Source organism: Xiphophorus hellerii, chromosome 14 (assembly GCF_003331165.1).
Source record: "Xiphophorus hellerii strain 12219 chromosome 14, Xiphophorus_hellerii-4.1, whole genome shotgun sequence".
Lineage (NCBI taxonomy): Eukaryota > Metazoa > Chordata > Actinopteri > Cyprinodontiformes > Poeciliidae > Xiphophorus > Xiphophorus hellerii.
This window is the reverse complement of record NC_045685.1, coordinates 2,647,535-2,667,646: the sequence shown is the minus strand read 5'-3', so window position 1 is coordinate 2,667,646 and position 20,112 is coordinate 2,647,535. Positions and strand designations below refer to the sequence as shown.

The 20,112-nt window shown below is 39.2% G+C and overlaps 1 protein-coding gene across 3 annotated transcripts; it reads right to left on the bottom strand.

Moving 5' to 3' along the window:
* Positions 1-2: 2 nt before the first annotated feature.
* On the bottom strand, positions 3-15,188 carry mtm1 (myotubularin 1). 3 transcript variants are annotated; one of them, XM_032582759.1, is made up of 16 exons: positions 15,100-15,188; positions 11,635-11,715; positions 10,634-10,706; positions 9,957-10,051; positions 9,423-9,533; positions 8,737-8,838; positions 7,163-7,246; positions 6,880-7,029; positions 6,493-6,681; positions 4,866-5,048; positions 4,642-4,797; positions 4,518-4,565; positions 3,952-4,044; positions 2,661-2,774; positions 1,338-1,514; positions 3-316 (listed from the first exon to the last, which is right to left on the bottom strand). In XM_032582759.1, the coding sequence occupies exons 2-16, from the start codon at positions 11,689-11,691 to the stop codon at positions 122-124; spliced, it is 1,827 nt and encodes a 608-aa protein (XP_032438650.1). In that variant the 5' UTR covers positions 11,692-11,715; positions 15,100-15,188; the 3' UTR covers positions 3-121. The 3 variants fall into 3 exon arrangements, with proteins under 3 accessions (XP_032438650.1, XP_032438652.1, XP_032438653.1); XM_032582761.1 differs by having other exon boundaries at positions 3-313; XM_032582762.1 differs by lacking the exon at positions 11,635-11,715 and having other exon boundaries at positions 15,100-15,177.
* Positions 15,189-20,112: the final 4,924 nt, after the last annotated feature.

Here is a 20,112-nt window from a genome sequence, read left to right as displayed (position 1 = left end):
GGGTGTGTGTGTGTGTGTGTGTGTGTGAGTTAGAACAAAAAGAAAGAAGACTGCAGATAAAAGAGGACATGAACAGTGCAATCCAAAAGAGGTTCTGCCTCTCGTCTGTGAAGGAAGAGCTTCAAAACGGAGTCTGTAGGTGTGTGTACTGCTGTGAAGGTGTGGAGGCTGTAGACGAGGTGGTGTTTGGCGTGGTGCTGTTAGCCAGCTGATAGGGAGAGGAAGAATCGGATAACTGAAGCTGCTCCAGTTTCTTTAAGTATTCTTCTCTGAGGGCCAAAAGCTCCTTGTAGCGCTGCTCCACTGGACTCTGCTGCTGAAGGCACGCACACACACAGACACACACACACACAAATGTTATTATAGTTTTCAAAAAAGACAAGTCTATCACACTTCTCACAAACACTGTGCCTTCAGAATTTGAGAATTTCTTTTATATGTTTGCCATTATTCACCTTGTTGGTGTTTAATCTGAAATCTTTGATAGATCTGTCAATGACAACTGTTATTCTGATGTCAATGGTGGCTATGCTAGCTAGCCTTAGCATTCAGGACAAGCTGTGCTAGCTAGGAAGAGATTGTGATTGACAACACTAAGACCCTCCTCCTGGCTCTGATTGGTCATTTCTAAGTAGCACTCACAGCACTGGGAGAGATTATGTGTTTCATACCAAACTGTCAGGACATAGTGAGAGTTTCGATGAATATGTAAAAATTTTTTTTAAACAAACGCTACATACTGCAGCTTTAGCGCGTATGCTTCTACACAAGTCCTTAAAAGAGCCGACAAGCTTCTGCTGGTTTTACCAAAAACTGAAGCTCAGAGGAAATCGATTTTTCTCAACCATGGCTCTAAAATCATAGACAAGTTGTTCATAAATCAAAATCAATTTGGGCTGTTTTACTGTAGAGAACAGTATGAAAACAGCCCAAATTGATTTTGAACAATTTGTCTATGATTTTACTTGCAAAATTTTTATTCCTGTTTTATTAGAAAACAGTAATAAAACTATTTTATACGGTTTTATTACTGTAAAAGAAAAAAGTACTGTTTTTAAAATACTAAATACAATTTCTGAAATGTTATTCATAAATAAAATGCATGAATACATTTGTGAATAAATGGACTACATGATCAGGACAGGAGGTAGGGTGAAATATCAAACTAAATAGTATGTCAAAGTGACTTACACTTATAGCAGAACTTTGTGGGTTTTAATGTTTTCAGAACATTACAATAGGCAAAGAAAATGTGCATTTTATTGCTAAACCATAACAAAAAGCTAGAAAGCATCAAGATATTCTTCAAACACACACACACACACTGGATGTCCTACCTGGTGTCGTATACGTGGGTTCCAGCGGATGTAGTAGGTTACCCACAGCTCTAGGTGGCGCATGCTTGCCACGGGGTAGAGAACCTGTCCAGACTCTGGAGTGTAGAATGGGTTCAAATAAATATCCATCTTGCTGTTGACCAGAGACCACAGGGACACCGTCTTCGATCTCAGCTCCTGAGTCAGAGTCAGAGAGCAACTCAGACTGTTATCAATTCAACTCAGGTTATTGATACACATCATGTTGTCTCAAGGCACTTTACAACAAACAACAAGAAAGTAAATACAATCGAATCAGAGAGACACATTTCACGTCAATGACAGAAAAATGACTGCGTGTGTTGATCTTTGTATGGGTGTACTTATACATACTAGATATAGAGAACCACTTTCACAGTATTTACCAACAAAGGGAGGCCATTTGTGGAAAATCAGAACCTTTTCCTGGTCCTCACTTTTTCTGCAGCTCTACTGAACTGTACTGGATAGATTTACAGCAGTCTGTCTCAACCTGTGGTCCAAAGACCGTTCTCAAAACACTGAATGTAAACCAACGTTCATTTTCTGACAAGAGGTCAAAGTGCAAGGCGTACTGCTAGCTTATCAAAGGATTGGGTTTAAAAATAACAACGGAAAAGTGGCTTAAGACTAAGGACCTCATGTATGCACAAAAATATCAGGTGCCATATTTTACACAGAAATCGACATGTAAAAAATAAACATGGTGTGAAAGTTTGCTTAAATATACACAAACTTTTCACCTGCCGTGAAAATGTGAGGCAGCAACACAAACTGTCTGTGGACAGTAGCAAACTACAAAGTGCCAAAACTCACCTAAAACTCTAAAATCTGACTCTGCACTTCTGAGAAAAAATAAATAAATAAATCAGCCCTACGCCACCTTTTAGTGTGAAAGTTGCGTATAATACATGACTTCGTCTAACACCTCATATTTAATGTTTTCTTCTTATTATTCTTATTTAGGCAAGGTTTAATTCTACTCAAGTTCAGGGTTCACAGATAACTCACTGACAAAGACAGAAGCTCACAGCCCTGTAGGAAGATGGAACAAAACCCAAAACTTCTAAAAATATATATTTGAAGTACAAGGATGTGTGTGTTGGGGTGTGCTTGTGTGTGTGTACAACTTTTGCAACAGTACACCAACAAAAGTGGTTTTAAGAGGTTTAATTATGGCCGTAGTCGTTTTGAACCAACCTGTGACGCCTTTTCACCAAAGTAAGACAAATAAGTTTAGTTGTTTGCCGACTTAAACAGCCATGTTAAAAAAACTAAGAGAAGGAACCCTTGATGGTCACTTACCTGCTGGTCTCGTATATTCTCACAGTTGTAGAGGAAAGTCCCAAAGCGACAGCTGTAGAGATGATCCAAGATTGTGAGCAGGAGATGCTCATTGAACTCAAAGGCTGTAGGAAACTGAGAGGAGAAAATCTGGTTACATTTCCAAGACACAATCGTGTTTATGCTCCTGCACCCAAATTCTCCGTTAACCCTTAGAGCAAACAGCCACAGTTTGACAGACCTTTAGATGAACCACATTTCACCTCTGTTCATGTTTGCGCTAAATATTTGTCTACGTTAAATTGACCTGATTTCAGAAGTAAAATGTAACAATTTTTGAGTTTACATTTCTAAAAAACAAAGCTGCTTAGAAAACTTTCTGAAGGCCCTACAGAATAAATCAAAACGCTAAACTGAATGTATGCTCACTGAATTCGTCTCATATTATACTGTCAGGTCAAAGAGTTTTTAAAAAATATGTAAAAAAAATAAATATATTTATTAGTGCCATCAGTCAAAATATTTTAGCAGATTAACTACACTCTAGCTCTGTGATTAAACACGACTAATTACTATTTGTAAAAAACTGTTTGATTATCTCCAAACAAACATGCCAGAAGATTCTTAGTTTTCCAGGTTTTCATATTCAGGAAGGTTTAAGAGAAATTCTGTTAATTTAGAAAAGCTAACTATAAATTGATTGTGCTTCGGTGGAAGGACAATTCATTGTTACAGAAGATAGGCTACATACCATCTTGGTTTTATTCAATATTCTCATTGGGTGTTTTTTTTATTTTGCCACCAAGCACAGCAGCAGCTCAAATAGAAAAACTGTAAAGGTTTACAATGTCAAATTTATTTATATAGCACTTTAAAAACAGGTTTAAAACTGCACCAAAGTGCTGTACAAAAACGATAATAAAATAAGTTGATGAAACAAAAAAGAGAAATATTACAAGAAAAAAAAAATCCATATATCTGTTAAAAATAATCTAAGTAATAATAAGTAAAAAATAAATAAATCCAAACAGAAGAGCTGCGGTCTCAGGCCTCAATTAAATGCCCAATAAAAATGAGTTTCAAGAAGCGATTTAAGAGAGAAAGACAAAACTATGCTCCCTCCATAACTTCATCTGCTATAATTTAAATAGATGCAATTCAACCAAGCTCACAAAACAACTTATTCTAGAAAAAAAGAATTGAAGACTTTGTAGATTCTTTTTTTACAGTTTCATCAGATATAAACAGTTAATTAAAAACAATGCAAATAAATGTCTTAGAGTATCTTATCAATCACTTGTGCATTACTAACCTGTTTGGTCATCTGCCATACACAATCAATGAACTGAACAAATATTGGCGATCTGTCCTGGTCTGCGTGGTTTTTGTCACCGTGGCCGATCCGCTACACACACGAAAACACAAACGATTAACAGTAAACTCAACTTATTTTTTTAAAGGGGCGGTATTACGTGTTTTCTAGCCAAAGAATGCCAATTTATAGCAAAATTAAGTAACTAATGTTGCCTTCAGATGTTATAAAATGAGTATTTTATTTTTTATTTAACCTTTTAACGTTTTTACCAGCGTTTCACTGAAACGTAACTTGTATAATGACATTTCTCAAACATGCATGAAAGAATCAAAGCAACAGTCCAGGTATGTTTTTGATGACATTACAGCATGACATAAAGATCAAAGAAGTGGATTTACATAAAACTGCCCCTTTAGTACATAACTTGCGCAATCAATTGCATTTATGTGGATATTTCATTGGCATGTCTTATAATAAGTATGACGTAATTATACAAAACTACACAACTGTAGAGTATTCTGGAAAAAAATAAATAAATAAACACACACATATCAGAATCTTACCGATGCAAATTTGTGACCAAAGCTGATCCATTCCTTTTCAATCAGGACCTATGAAGAAAAATTTGACAGTTTATTTAAAATCGGGACGAATCCAGCCGGTTCCGGTTGCTGTGAAGTTACCGACCTGGAAGCCTCTTAGCGTGCGATAGTGGCTGTCCAGCATCAGCATGGCCAGTGAGGTAAGCTGTGCCGTCCGGTCCCATCCGTCACTACAATGAACCAGAACTGAATTCCCACTGGAAACCTTGTCTGCCACTTGGATGGCTCCCGACAACACCAGCTACACACAAGGAGCTTTCAGTATACATACAAAACCTTTGAACGTAGAATGAATCTTTCTGTGCTTACCTTAATATGTTCTAGCCAGTGTGTAGACTCTAGACTGGACAGCCAGTGGGATTCCTCCACGTTTGGGTAGACGATATCTTTGAGTTTCTTAAGGGACTCCCTCATGACGTGAATATTCTGGATGTCCAGGAAGACTAGCTCAGCATTTAGGTACTCGTCCCCTTCATAGCCCCCTCCAGTGGCCTGAAATTGCCAACACAATGTGAAGCTAAAGTTACGTCGATAGACATTCAAAGAAAATTTCTGCAACACTCTTATTGGAAGGACTAAACATTCACAGTATTCATAACAGACCTAACCAAAAATAAAGGAAACTCCTTAGCAGGTGCAAACCATTTATAATGTATATAAATATGCAGAACATATGCTGATCATTAGAGAGAGCAAACTACTGGGAGGAGCATGTGCAAGTGCATTGATTTACCACCCACATTTATTAAACCTGAACCATATTGCTAGTGATGATTTTGTGTCTATTTTTATCACATTGGAATAGCTGGTGCAAACTGGCACAGTGAAACGTCTACAGTTACTGTGGGAAAATAGGTATAGATACAACGACAGAAGACATTGCTTGTCAAATAGTTGGAATATTTCAAAAATATATATTTTTTTAAAAATAGATGAAAAATATTCTACAGCAAAGGTAATTTAGAGCTGCAGGACTGCTTAATATTTCCAGGGCACCATCAATTCATCGTTTCGTGTGGACGGCCTGCAGCCAACAAAAGATGGCGCAGATTATATTTGCCTGCCACACGTTCCACAAATTGTGTGGGCAAAAGATTAATGCAGCCATGCTACTCACAATATTCATACAATCAAACCGAAACAAAATAACCACCGCAAAACTGAAATATTGTGGTTTTGTTCGTCATTTAATCAACAAAGCAGCCTTAGCTTTTCCTCTAACCTGCTTATTTCTCATCCTGTCATCTTGGTCCCGGAGTCCAAAGGAAAAATTGAAGCATTTTCAACTCTGCCACCTCCAGTTAAGCCTCTTGCTCCAACTCATTTTAGACAGCATCAGTGCATCCAAACCAAATATCACGGCAGATTTCACAATTATCTTATTAGCTCTCTTTTTTTTAAAACTTGGAGCTACCCTTCTGTATGCTGCAACCACACCCTTACCGTGAACACATCGGTGACTCAGACTGCCACTCTCTCACTCTCTTTATGAATCTTCCACTATTCTTTCTCTTTTTTTCTGTTTTGCTACTCTTGACTTCCTTATGCAGTGTGAAAGTTCCTCTTTTGGTCCACTCTCATAACGCTCCTTTTAGATCCTCAAAGACACAGCAATGCTCTTTCTGACCCTCTGATCTTCTCTACAAGACTTCCAAGAGCAAAAATATGGCTTGTGAAAACTTCCTCTGCATGAAATCAAACAGCAGCAGACAGATTTTATCTCTCTTCATGAGCTCGCTGCAGCCTGATGCATCTATTTCATCACTTGATGCTCTTCAACGTTTTTACTAATCTATCCTCCTGTCCATTTCCCTTTCCTAGTTCCTAACTGATGCGGTCAGAAGGTGGACACAGTAACACCACAGTAGTTTGAATTGTTGAAACATGACTCCAGGTTGGTTGCTATCGTTTAAAAGTACTTCTTTTTCCTTCCGACCTTGTTTGCGACCGCGTTGACGTTGGGCCGGGCGTCGTAAATGGTGAGTTTTTTGGTGGTGTCGTTTGCCTCTCTGATGAGGTCCAGGTATCGCTCGTCGTCTTTATTTCTTTTACCAGACATTCCAACGAGGGGCTGACTACAGCGAACAATCACTGCCTGATTTTCCCGGTGGATCCACGACAGAACCTGGACCAAAATCAAAGACGGTTCAATTTCAGGTGAAAGAAATACAGTGGCGACTTCAGAATGGCGAAATGTAGGCACAACTCATGTAACCCAGCTCATGTGCATGCATTTTAAGAATGTATTGAAATGTAAACACTAGACCTCTGTGAGGTAAAGAAATCCCATTGGCTTATCTGATTAAAAAAAGCTTGCTCTTACCGGTATGCGTCCTCTTGACCGGAAGGCGGCCACTCTTCTAAGGTCATCTTCTTTACATTTGAAAGGGACCGCGAGGACAGTCGGGTACGTGTCACACAGATCATAACTCTTATTGATGAATGTAATACGCCATTTGTTGTTTGGTAAGCCCTGTAGGAAAAAACATTAAATTAGAAAAGACCGACCACAGCACTGTGGTGTTGTCTGAGCGCTGTTTAGATTTGACACAAGTTAAAATACAAATTCTAGCCTGAAAAAAGAAGCAAAGAATCCAGATATTTACCTGACGCCTAAACTCCTCCATAGCTTTATAGACGAACCAGCCATTCTCAGTGTACTTTTCCTGATTCACATAAGCAAAAAGAGGCTGCAAGAAAGGAGACAAGCAAACACATTTTCAGTTGACATCTAAATAACACAAAAGCTAAGGTCAATCAATCAAATTTTATTTGTATAGCACATTTCAGCAGCAAGGCATTTCAAAGTGCTTTACATCATTACAAACACAGAAACACAATGCAATATAGAATCAACAATCAAAACACGACATTAAGTCAAGTTCCATCATTAAATTTGTAATTGATTACGTTTCAAATACAATCCTAAACAGGTGGGTTTTTAGTGGAGTTTGCATCCATAAAGATTTACCGGTTACACTCCTACTGTGATATATGGAACAAAATACCTGTTGGTATTTTTATTCCCACTCACGTTCACAATCACGCAGTTTAAAACAATGTAAACAGCCTTTCAATTGTCGTCCGGCACAAGGCTCCGTACACCTTTTTCATGGAATTTCGAGCAGAGACTCCACCGTCCCTCACGGATTTTTGTGCAATTCTATGGTACCTGTTAGTGTCTAGAATTTACAGGGTTTGTGTTACGTGCAATGACCCTCAGTCACTCGCCGTTTTTCTTCCGGCACTAGGCTCCGTACACCTCTCACGGAATTTCGCTCTGGGACTCAATTGTCCCTCACGGATTTTTGTGCAATTTGAACATAGAATCAACAATCAAACCATGACATTAAGTCAAGTTCCGTCAATAAATTTGTAATTGATTACATTTCAAATACAATTCTAAACAGGTGGGTTTTTAGTTGAGATTTAAAGGAAGTCAGTGTTTCAGCCGTTTTACAGTTTTCTGGAAGTTTGTTCCAAATTTGTGGTGCATAGATGCTGAAAGCTGCTTCTCCTCGTTTGGTTCTGGTTCTGGGGATGCAGAGCAGACCAGAACCAGAAGACCTGAGAGGTCTGGGAGGTTGATACAATAACAGCAGATCTTTAATGTATTGTGGTGCTAAGCCATTCAGTGATTTATAAACTAACAACAGTATTGTAAAGTCTATTCTCTGAGCTACAGGGAGCCAGTGGAGGGACTTTAAAACTGGTGTTATGTGTTCTATCTTCCTGGTTTTAGTGAGAACGCGAGCAGGAGCGTTCTGGATCAGCTGCAGCTGTTTGATTGATTTGTTGGACAGACCTGTGAAGACGCTGTTGCAATAATCAATACGACTGAAGATGAACGCATGGATGAGTTTCTCTAGGTCTGGCTGAGACATTAGTCCTTTAATCCTGGAAATGTTCTTCAGGTGATAGAAGGCCGACTTTGTGACTGTAGTCACAAAGTCAAGTTAGTCCTTTTAGATTTGTCTCTGTGTCACATCTGAATTGCATAATTAGCAGGACGCCGTTGAGCTTGATGAATCATTTGATTCAGGTGAGCTGCACTTGGGGGAAAAAAGTTTCAGGACGCCGGCTTTGGAGGACACAGATACATTACTCAGTACTTTATTCTTCATTGAGTTTTGTTTTTTAAGTCATTTTTCTGCTCATTATTCATTGCAGTAGAACTTACCAAACTATGCGAAAGAGGAAAAGCATATCTGAAGATCATATCAAAGATCCCTCTCCTGCTGTGGCCTTCCTGCTTCAGAGCGAACCTCAGATTCCTCATGTCCTGAAGACCCAAAAAATCAGATACTTTACCATCATCACAGGAAAAAACATTAGAGAAGGGTATTCATATTTACATTTTTAAATAATGGTCAAAGTATATAAAATGGACTGGTGTAAAAGACTAATGTTTTAATAAGAAGATTAATAAGAGGATTTTCCACTGTCTCAGGGAACCAACAGGGACAACCTCCTTCCTGACAGCTCACATCATCGCTGGTGTCCAGCAGCGGCTCCAACGGTTGCCACAGCAACGGGCAAGGACATCATGGTCACACCTATTAGAAGCTACATCTGCAACAGAAGCCTCAGGTTGCTCACTCAGCTTGCACGAACCTGAACTTCTTGTGCATTATCTGATGTTTATACCCTGGAAAACCAGCTAACTGTTCCCAGAGTTAAAGAGTTCTCAAACATGCCCACTGCTACAAACTCCTAACCCACCATCAACACCTGCTTGGGTTGTAATTAGCACCGAGGTAAAAAGAAATCTCAGAAATGGAATGTGGGAAGTTTTTACTGCTCCAAGCTGCACTCCTCCTCAATTTTTGGACGTTCAAATAAAAACAGCAAAAGCACGTTACACACCTTGCATGTGATATCCAGTCCATATGAGTTTTCTCCACGGCTCGACGCTCCACCCATCTTCTCCACTCGACTTATGACACCCAGAGGAACGTCCAGGGTCAGCGGCACGTCCTGCCGCACAGAGGAACAGTTATCGCTGCACTCATTGATAAACAATATGGACGGAAATATAGAATCCACAGTTCAGGTACACGCCTGATCAAAAATCCACTGCATATAGGAGGAATATTTACATTGAACATGATTACTAGATATTGATTTTTTTTTTCTGGTACAAATGTAATGTACAAATTGTGTTCTGGAGTTTTCTGAGTTGTTATTGACAGATTCTGGATGTTTCTAGACTACCATTAGAAATATTTCTTTACCAATAAGTTTTTTATTTGCATTTATATCAAAATTTGTGCTATGAAGTTATTAATGTTGACAACAAACTGCAGCATGTCAAGCTGAAAGCTGAAGAATGACTGTTAATAATTGTGTTTCCACCGGCAGACGGCCTGCACCGACATACAAACACTTTAGAAAACTTACAGCATCTGAGCTCTTGAAGTACAGTCTGTAGGTGGTGATCAACACTTTCCCTTTAACAGCTCCATTGAATGGACACATGTAAATGATCTCCTGATCTGAAAGTAGACACAATATCAAATTACTGCCACAATTTCCAAATTTTTCACTTTGTGTCATGTTTGAGCCCGTTATAAAAACAGATAAAAATAAATACACCAAAAACAAGAAAGAAACAAATTAGTACCAAAAAAATTCCAGGGCTGCTTATTCTTAATTCTGTAGAAATAAAGTATTTTAAAAAGTGATAATAAACCGCAAGAGCTGTACTTATAATGAAAATGACCCGCATGTGACACTTCTAGGCCTTTTAACTCTTTTGTCAGTTTGTAGCCGCATTACAGGTTCACATCTTGATCATTTGTTTCATCTTATTTCTATTCTGAACTCGAAAAATAATTTTTATTATCACATATACTTGCGTGTTGAGTGTAATATGTTGGAATACTAAAAACTGAGTGTCTCAAAATGTTTTGCCAAACTCAAAAAAAACAAAAATTAATTTTTAAAAATACGAACACCGCTCAGGTAAAGTGCATCTGAGAGACTTTACTCACACATGTGATTTTAATTACATGTGTATTTTCTGCAGCAAGGACATTCATTTTTGCATATATCACTGACAGTTGCTTCATCATTACCTGTAATTCGATCCTCTCCTGGAAGTAGAGAGACATCCGCTAACAATTCCATCTTTAGCGAATTTCTGCCAGTCTAAAAGGAAGAAACATTTTACTTTAGTTTATTTTGCACAATTAAAATACAGATTAAAGATATTGGTAAAATAATAATGATAATAATGCAGAAGGAGGCTAAATAAACTACATAAAAACACATCTACAAAGCATTAATGGGAATTTAAATAGAATATAGGACAATAAAAAACGTGACAATGACACTTTCACATAAAGTTTACACTGTTTTACAGGAGTATATTGTGTCTGTTTAAGTGTAAAAGCTCATTCCAAAGTTTGCCTCCGCTGTACCGGAGAGAAAACTGACCTCAACTGGTCTGATGCTTAAAAAGATTCCTTCCTCAAGAAGTACAACCTAAACTCCAACCTGCTGTCGACCTTCGATCCATGGAGAGCCTGCTGACAGCCTGCATCACAGTGCGGTAGGCAGCTGCTCTGCTGCAGACAATGCTGGGCTCCAGAGTCATAACAACAGCTCAGAGGATGGATATTTGTACCTGTAGGGTTATGGCTCACTAGGGCCATAACCATCACCAAAGACAGCTCCCACCCTGGCTTCTCTCTGTTTCACCTCAGGGAGGCGCTACAGGTGCAGCCGAACTAAAACAAACGGACTCAAAAACAGCTTCTTCCTGAAAGTAATAATCACCCTGAACTCTCACACACTGATTCCGGCTTGTCCAAGCTCAAGAGAACGTGGTGCCCAGCTGGTCATGGTAACAATGATCACAGTCCCTGAACTGTAGGCACCATGGGTCGTTTTTACACCAAACCAATTACAGGCAGTTGTGTTCATATACTGAATATTTAGTATTTTTACTAGCTTTTTAGGCATGTGCTTTACAAAGCAAACTATTACCTGACCAAAATGTATTCAAGTCATCTCCTGAAATTTGCGGAAAACATTTCGATTCCAAATACAAACAGAACAAACAAATTCAACCTACACTAGCGATGTGAGAGTCCAGAGAGCTGGAGTGGTACACAGAGACGGGTGAGGCCATCGCTCAGTGAGTGGCTTCCACAGTCTGAGAAATCAAAACACAGGCTTAGACGTCATGAGCAAAAATCAAGCATATTTAGAACGTATATTTCGACTAGAAAAAGTATATGATAGTCGCAATTATCAAGGGTCTTCGTACGACGCAGGAACCTTTTATTCTGCGCCATCTAAACTGAAGACTTTATTTACTAATTTCTTCCTTCCTGAAGCAGAAGTAGCAGAGGCCAAACCGAGTCGTCCATACCGAGAACAAATGGAAGGAGTTTTGACGAGGATTTTCTGTTTACATGCAGGAACACTGGACACAACACCAAGGTTAAGTCTTGATCTCCGAATATTTTGTGGCATTTACTGTGATAACTATAAAAATGTCAATAACTCTATAGCTGTGGCTCAAAACTCCACAAAGACACACAAAAAAAGACTCAGCAATTTGTTTGACAATTTAGCAAAATTCTGCATACTGACTAAAATCATTTTAGAAATGCCTTTTGCCAGCTGTATGTATAGGAATTGTGATCCACTCATGATAAAAATTGTCATGCGTTTGGTCACGATCGCCCACCCTTAGATGTAAAAATGCTAGAATTCGTACATTTAAAAAAAAAAGAAAAGCTGGCAATGTGGATCAAATGGGTAAAAGTAACAACAAACTTTGGATTTAACAAAATAAGAAGAAGTGGGTGATTAAAAATAGAAGTGGGCAGACTTCAAAACCAATAGATAAGTTACGGTTTTACACAAGAAATGAGTAAATCCCACAGCAGCCGCCTGACAGGATGCTGATGTCGCTTGTAGTTTGGGCGACTTAAAGCAGAACGCTCCCCAAATGATTGCCTTCAAAACACGTTTCTCATTGACAGAAACCATCTGAACGGCTACAAAAGACCTGCTTTTATGTGAATACAAGCTTCACTTTGCAGAAGATCTATTACAATATGCAAAAAAAACCAAGCTGGTCAAGCTGTGACCACCCATCATGAAAGCACAAGCAAAGAGATAGCCTGCATCCCACATTAGAGCAGTCTTCAATCACTGGACAAGAAATCCCTGAACAGAGTCGCCTTCCTAATCATAACAGTTGTGTCTCTCGTTTTAGCAGGGAAGTGCGTTAATCTACATTCCACCTACATTCTGGGTAGGTGGAATGTAGGTGACTCCACCCACATTTTAATTGTACACAATATTTATCTTTCAAATGAGTCATCTGCAAAAATAAGATGTCTGTTGTTAATGATTTAAGATGCGAAAGGACTTTACCCAGTTGCACTGGGTAGTTTAAACCCACATAGAATAGAATAGAATAGAATAGAAGTACTTTATTCATCCCAGCAGGGAAATTACTTTGAAGTTACAGCATAGAGACAAGACACAATAACAACTACCACTGAGTAGTAGTTGTAGATAAAATAAAAATAAAATATAAAATGCTGTTAATATAAAAAGCAACTTAGAGCAGTCAAATTTCATTTCAGCTAAAAAAAAGAGTTAGTTTTCTTCCACTCTGGTAAAAACCAGGCCTTTGTTCAATACGTTGCTCCAAGAACAAGGTTAGGGCTCTGAGTCCTTATGAAACTACTTCTTCTTGGAGGCGTGGACTGTGCTGAAGTTTTAAATTTTATCCAATCGCTAACGTTTGTCTGTGACATACGTAATGCGGAAGTTTGACGCTACGATGCTTACCGGAAATTGCCTGCGCTGTAAACAATAATCCGCCACAGCAAAGAGCCGACCCGATACTCGATACTGAGGCCTAGATACTCTGATTTAAGGATGAGATCTTGCGGTAGAAATCTCCGATGCACGTGTCCTCAGTGTGACACACACATCTGACTTTATAGAGCCTACCTCACTACAGCATGTGGTGCAGTGTTTTGTTCGAGGGGTCATTTTCCGGAAAACAGAACCACATCCATCAACTAAGGATGTTGATGGATCCTTAGTTAATCCATCAACCAAGTCCACGTTGGTTCGCCCAAATATGCTTTTAATTAATTATATGCTAAATACAAGGAAGGGTGACTATAATCTGGTTCCTCTTGTCAACAATAGAGCAATCCATTCAAAAAGAATTAGAAACAGGATACTTATGTTTGCTAGCAAATGTAGAAAATGTAAAGGTTGTTAGATCGACAAAGACTGACACAGTCCGTCCTTTCCAACGTAAATGTTTACCATTTTTCTTTTTAAAAATAGAATATTGTACACTTGGTTCATTGTTGAACAGGTTAAAAAAATACAATATCGGGGTGCTGTGGTGGCGCAGAGGTAGAGAGCAACCCACATAAGGAGGCCTTGGTCCTCAAAGTGACTGTTGTAGGTTCAGTTCCTGGCCTGATGACCTTTGCCACATGGCTTCCCTCTCTCGTTATCCACTTTCTTGTCTGACCAAAAAAGACTTGGGGGCGGGGGGAGAGACAAAGTTTTTTTTGTGATTTTTTTGGGGGGTTACAGTACTTTTGACTCGTCGATAATTTCTTTGAGTTATTAAGTATTCAAAATAAAGTTGTTTTTTCTCTGAGTCGCTATGTTTGGGATTTTGATGCTCTTGTCACATCTAATTTGTGGATGATACTGAACTTTTACAATGAGAGTCTGCCTTTTCAAATCAAGACCATCATAGATTTTAGACACTGTGAATCTCAAAGTTGATCACATGCACGGTTTTCATTGTACACATTGTCCTGAAAAGATTTATAACGATCTTAGAATTCCAAAGAACCTGCTGTTATTGAAAATGTCCTTTTCTGCCCTTTCCACTGGTACTGATATTTAGATTTAATGTTAAAAAGAAAATTAAAGCAGAAATGCATCATCTCTTTAAAAAAGAAATAAAGTGAGTTGCTCTGCTGAGTAATTATTTTTGATCAGGGTTCAATCAAAATGTAGGCAAAGTCCACAGGTGGTGCAGTAAAACAACGATACCCTACGATAAGTACTTTCATTTCCTCAAACATTTCTCACTTGGTCGGTTCGCAGTTCCTACATTCAGCGAGGTTACACAAAGAAGAGCAAGCACCCCAAACCATACATAACATTCAAAACTTGGATTTGAGCACCTAGGCTGCAATAACAGAGACTACAGCTGTTTCCTGCCAGCATACAAATGGCTGCATCAGAATTTACTGAACAGGTTGTGGAGCCGGTGAACGCGTCAGAGCTGTGAGCACAGAAAGCAAAAGGCCAGACAGCTCCTTTTAAAACCCTTTTAAAGTTAGCAACCCAGCACCAGGCTCAGCTGTGGACCTGGACCAGGAAATAGTGAAGGCCCTGACCAAACGGCAGCTTGTTGCTCTACAAATGAAGCGAATTTCTAGCTCACAGTTCAGAAAAACACATATCAAAGCCCGCTTCGCAAAACTTTATCTGGGCTGACATGACGCAGGGGCAAGCAAACCTCTTCACGTACCTGAAAAGTGCGATTGTTTTTGTTGCTAAATGTCGGTGTGTTCTCGTCCAGCCACAGTAGCGACTCACTCTGCGTCACGTGCCGAGCTGTCACAGCTCTGATTGGTTAAGTTCGGGTCTCCTCCATTACAACAACGGCGCACTTGCCGGCGCACACAAGCGGTGTCCGATGGCGCGCGCCCGCCTTATCTATCTAAAATGCTATGCAAGTGCACCGTATGTGTGATAGAAGCAGAGAAACTTTTTCAACACCATAGATATCTCGGTGTTATTTAATGGTGTTGTGTTCTAAATGTGTTTCAAGACGTAACCTTTATATTACTGCTATTATTGTTTTTATTCTATTTCTCCAATGCGTAATTCCTATTCACTGTAAGCTGCTGATGACATGATCATAGTTGTTCTATCTTCTTTAATTCTATTCTGCGATGTTATTTTTGCTAGTTAAGAGATAAACTCTCACTCTGCTAATGTAGTGACAGGAAAAGGAGCAGACCCACAAGCTGCTTTCTATGGAATCAATGAGATTTAATTCGTAATATTTCACAAAATGTGACATGTCAAGGAACTTTACCAAAAAGAAAAAAACACATTCAGTTCATTTATACGAATATCCAACCAAATCATATTAGAATCCATTTTAATATGTGTAGTATTGTGCATTACAACGTTTGTTCACAGGGAGCCACCAGGGGGAGTGCGTGCTTCACTTTTTGTTATTTATGTAAACCGGGGGTTCCCAAACATTTCCATGTCATGGCCCCCAAACAAGATTAGCATCAGAGTGAGGAGCCCTTTTGCAAACCCACAGCCAATGCTACAAGATGTGTAAAGAAACATCAGCTTTTAGAATGCCTTTTCTCACCGTTGCTCACTATTAAATAATTATTAGTACGTTATGAACATACTCTACAGTCATTCAGAGGCTTAATAAATGTCATTATATCTATAAATTAGATGACCTTAATAAAATCTTTGACTATCACATAAGTGATCATTTACGAAAATAAATTCTTAATACATTTACAGATATTTTTGTTTCAAATTAAGGTACTTTATCTACATTTATTTAACAGAAAACCTCCACTAACTAACTCACAAAATACCTTTCTTACATTTACTCAATATTTTGGTTTGAACTTGAATCAAAAATCTTTGAGAAATAGATATCTATACTTATCAGTATCATAGACTGCAAATATTATGCATTGGAATCGATAGTATTAATCTTCAGCCATAACAGTGAGCTCTAACATTTGTATATTTTACTCAGTACTTTCAAATTGTAGAAAATCACTTCAACACATACAACAAATTGCAGCTGCTGTTGTTAGTCTTAGGGCACACTTATATCTTTATTGTAAGCGTTGTTACAATGTTCTTTTTAATAATAATAATAATAAATTGTTTTAGCGAAATGCAAAACATATTATCATAATCATAAAAATATACTAAACCAACTCAGATTAGGTCACCCCACTTTGTGGATAATACATTTAATGAACAATAACTCAAGAAAAGAAAAGAAAAAGAAATATTCTCACTAGTTTATATACTTCACTAAACCCAGAACAAGATTCAAAACTAATAGTTGGGACAAAAAGAACCAAAGGAACTCCTATTAGATTATACAAGAAAAACTCCTGGTGTACCTATTCTTATTCTGCCTAGAAACCCACAACAGGAACAATTAGTTTATTTCACTCAACCCACAACAGGAATCAAACCATCCATCCATTTTCTAACACTCTTGTCCCTAGTGGGGTCAGAAGGTGCTGGTGTCTATCTCCAATGAACGTTTCGGGCGAGAGGCGGGGTTCACCCTGGACAGGTCGCCGGTCTGTCTCAGGGCAACACAGAGACAGACAGGACAAACAACCATGCACACACACACTCACACCTACGGAGAATTTAGAGAGACCAATTAACCTGACAGTCATGTTTTTGGACTGTGGGAAGATGCCGGAGTACCCGGAGAGAACCCACCATGCACACGGAGAACATGCAAACTCCATGCAGAAAGAACCCGGGCAGGGAATCGAACCCATTAAAACCTATTAGTTAAAGCAAAAAGATTCAGAGGATGCTTCACTCAACCCAGATCAGGAATTAGAACAAACTTGGAATTCAGAGAAACTCCTATTAGTTTATCTGGATGAACTACTCATTACCTATCAACATTTAGAACAATCTATTTTATAGTATAAAACATGGAGAACCAACATTTAGTTAATACTTTTTGGGTTTTATTCTTTTTGCTCTTTCCTTTGGTTTATTGTTTTGTTTGTATTTCTTTCTAATTCATATTCTAGTTCATACTTTGAGTACGACAAGGTAAGGATGGATGGATGGATGGATGGATGGATGGATGGATGGATGGATGGATGGATGGATGGATGGATGGATGGATGGATGGATGGATGTCAATCTTTCACCCTGTGAGTCACCCACTTTTCTAAAAATGTTTCCAGTCCTCCTTCCTGCCCGGTTTTTTATATAGTGTGACACCCCATGGTCATGACGGGGCCCTAAATGGGGGCCAGAGACAGTCGATCATAATTTCCTAATCAGGAGGAATCTGTGAAATCATAGTTTACTTGTGTTTACTCTGCTGTTGTAAACCACACTGCTAAAACACCATGATGGATTGTAGCAGGCGATCATCCTGTGGCACTGCGTAGACTGAATGGAATCCCAGGTTGCTTGCCTTCAGGTCATCTATGTTTGGTCAGGTGTCTCTCATCTTCCTCTTAACAGCCTATTGATCCAATCAAAAACAGGAACACCTTGGTCACTGAACAGCTTTTGGTGTCTTTGGCAGCGTGTGCACAGTGCCAAGTACAGCTGAAATATAAAACCAGCATCTCCACACAACTTATCAGCAAAGTATAAAATGCTGTAAGATTTCCACTGTGCTCTTCAGAAAACACAGTGGACCAGAACCAGCAGATGATGTGGCACCACAAACCACCACAGACTGTGGAAACTTCACAGTGACTCCGTGCATCTCCACTCTTCCTCCAGACCCGGGACCTTGATTTCCAAATGAAATGCAGAATTTGGTTTCATCTAAAAACTCTGGACCATAACGCAGCAGTCTAGTTCCTTTTCTCTCAGCCCAAGAGTTGTGATGTTGTCTCTGGTTCAGGAGAGGCTTGAAGCAGGAAAGCAGTAATACAGTATTTGTAGAGAATTCTGGTGTGTATATTCACATGTCATCCTGGAACTAGTTGCATCATCAATTCCCTCAGTCTGGTGGCCTTAAAAACATTCATTCTGAAGAAGACCCAAACCTATTCTGTTCCCAGAACCAGAACCAGAACCTACCCCCAGCTGGTCTCTACGGATACCAGCCTCTCCTCAGCTGAATGTTCTTTGGGTTACCAGCTGGTCCTTTTCCCTTCTGACAAAGGTGAATATTCTTCCTGCTTCAGTCAACAACATAACTGGTGATGGTGATTCCTGGTGTTGGTCAGGACTGTGACAGCAGCAGTTTGGATGAGCTGCAGCAGCCTGACAGCAGCAGGTTCATTTAACAGGCTAACATGTTAGCCTGGAGTTTCTGCTCAGGGTTAACATACTCAGTTTTCATATTCCCACCCTGGTGAAATGTTTGCTTCAGTAGCACAGTGAGACAGAAGAAAGATAGGGAGCGGACCGGTTTGTGTTTGTGAGAGAGGGAGAGTACCGCTGGGGTTGTCACAGCAACGAAGTCAACCAATCAGAGTTTGGTCTGGGTTTTTCATCTGCTGTCTGAAACACATCAACCTGAGTTTAATTTCAGACCAGACAGATACAATGTCGTGTTAATCCATTGATAGTCTAAACGGAGGAGCCGGAAGTTTATCTTGAGGGAAACGAATAACGGTGCAGAAGTAAACGGTAACATGCGCAGTTACAAACAACGCGGATGCCGATATTAATATGATTATAATTTCACAAACGACAACGAAATAAATCTAGCGCGACCTCTGCTCCAAACTACGAACATAGTCATGGGAACATTGTCAGCGCTAAAACTCGCCTCATGCCTCTGATTGGTTGTTTCTAGAGAGCACTAGAAGAAGGCAGAGGAATTAAATTGTTGTCAGATAATCTCTCAACATATTGACGATCTTAACAAATATATACTTTTTGTTAATAAAAGTTACATACTGCAGCTTTATTTTCACTGAGGAGGGGACGAGTCAGGAGGGACGTGGCAACACATATCTGTAATTTAAATGCAAGCTAAGGCAGGACTATCAGGACTGACAAGAGGCTGTTTTTTTAATTATAATTTTATAAATATTGTTTGAAATATTGTTTGTTGTGTAACTGAAAAAGAGCAGTGAGACAGGAAAAATCTACATAGACTCCCTGCAGTGATGCTAACTAGCTTGTCTCTGAACACAGTGTTGCTCACTGTTTTCACTGGGAGAGAGAGAAGGGATTATACTGGTATCAGGGTTAGAGCTGCTGCTGACTGACTCATCTGTTGATAAGCGTGGTAAAATGTACAGGTACAAGTTAAATACATGAATATGTTGGTAGATTTTTTCCTTCGTTCTTTAGATGCTAGTGAAATTGAGGCAAACAATCTGTAGCTAAGCTAACTATCCTAAATGGTTGATAATCCTCTCTTGGAGAAAAACTGGGCTACAAATTGACAATTGTCTTTTTCCTATCTCTCTTTTTGAACATCTGACTTTATTATTATTTTTTCTATGAAGAAAAAAACAAAACTATTTTGTGGAGGGCTTTCTGTCAGTCAAGGGCCCTTGGAATTGTCCTAACTTATCCCCCCTTTACGGCTCCCCTTGTTCCAAATAATGTATAGGAATGACCTGGTGCTGTTACATGTCCGTCATCAGGGGAGGCCAATCAGATGTCAGGGGGCCCCCCTCTGGCTCCGCCCCTGCCCTTCATGCCAAAGTTGGTGGGGACATGTCCACACCAGTCCTTCAGGAAGTTACGCCTATGATTCTGCACATGGTGGCGACGTGAAGAAACACGACTGTTTTCCTCAGAACTC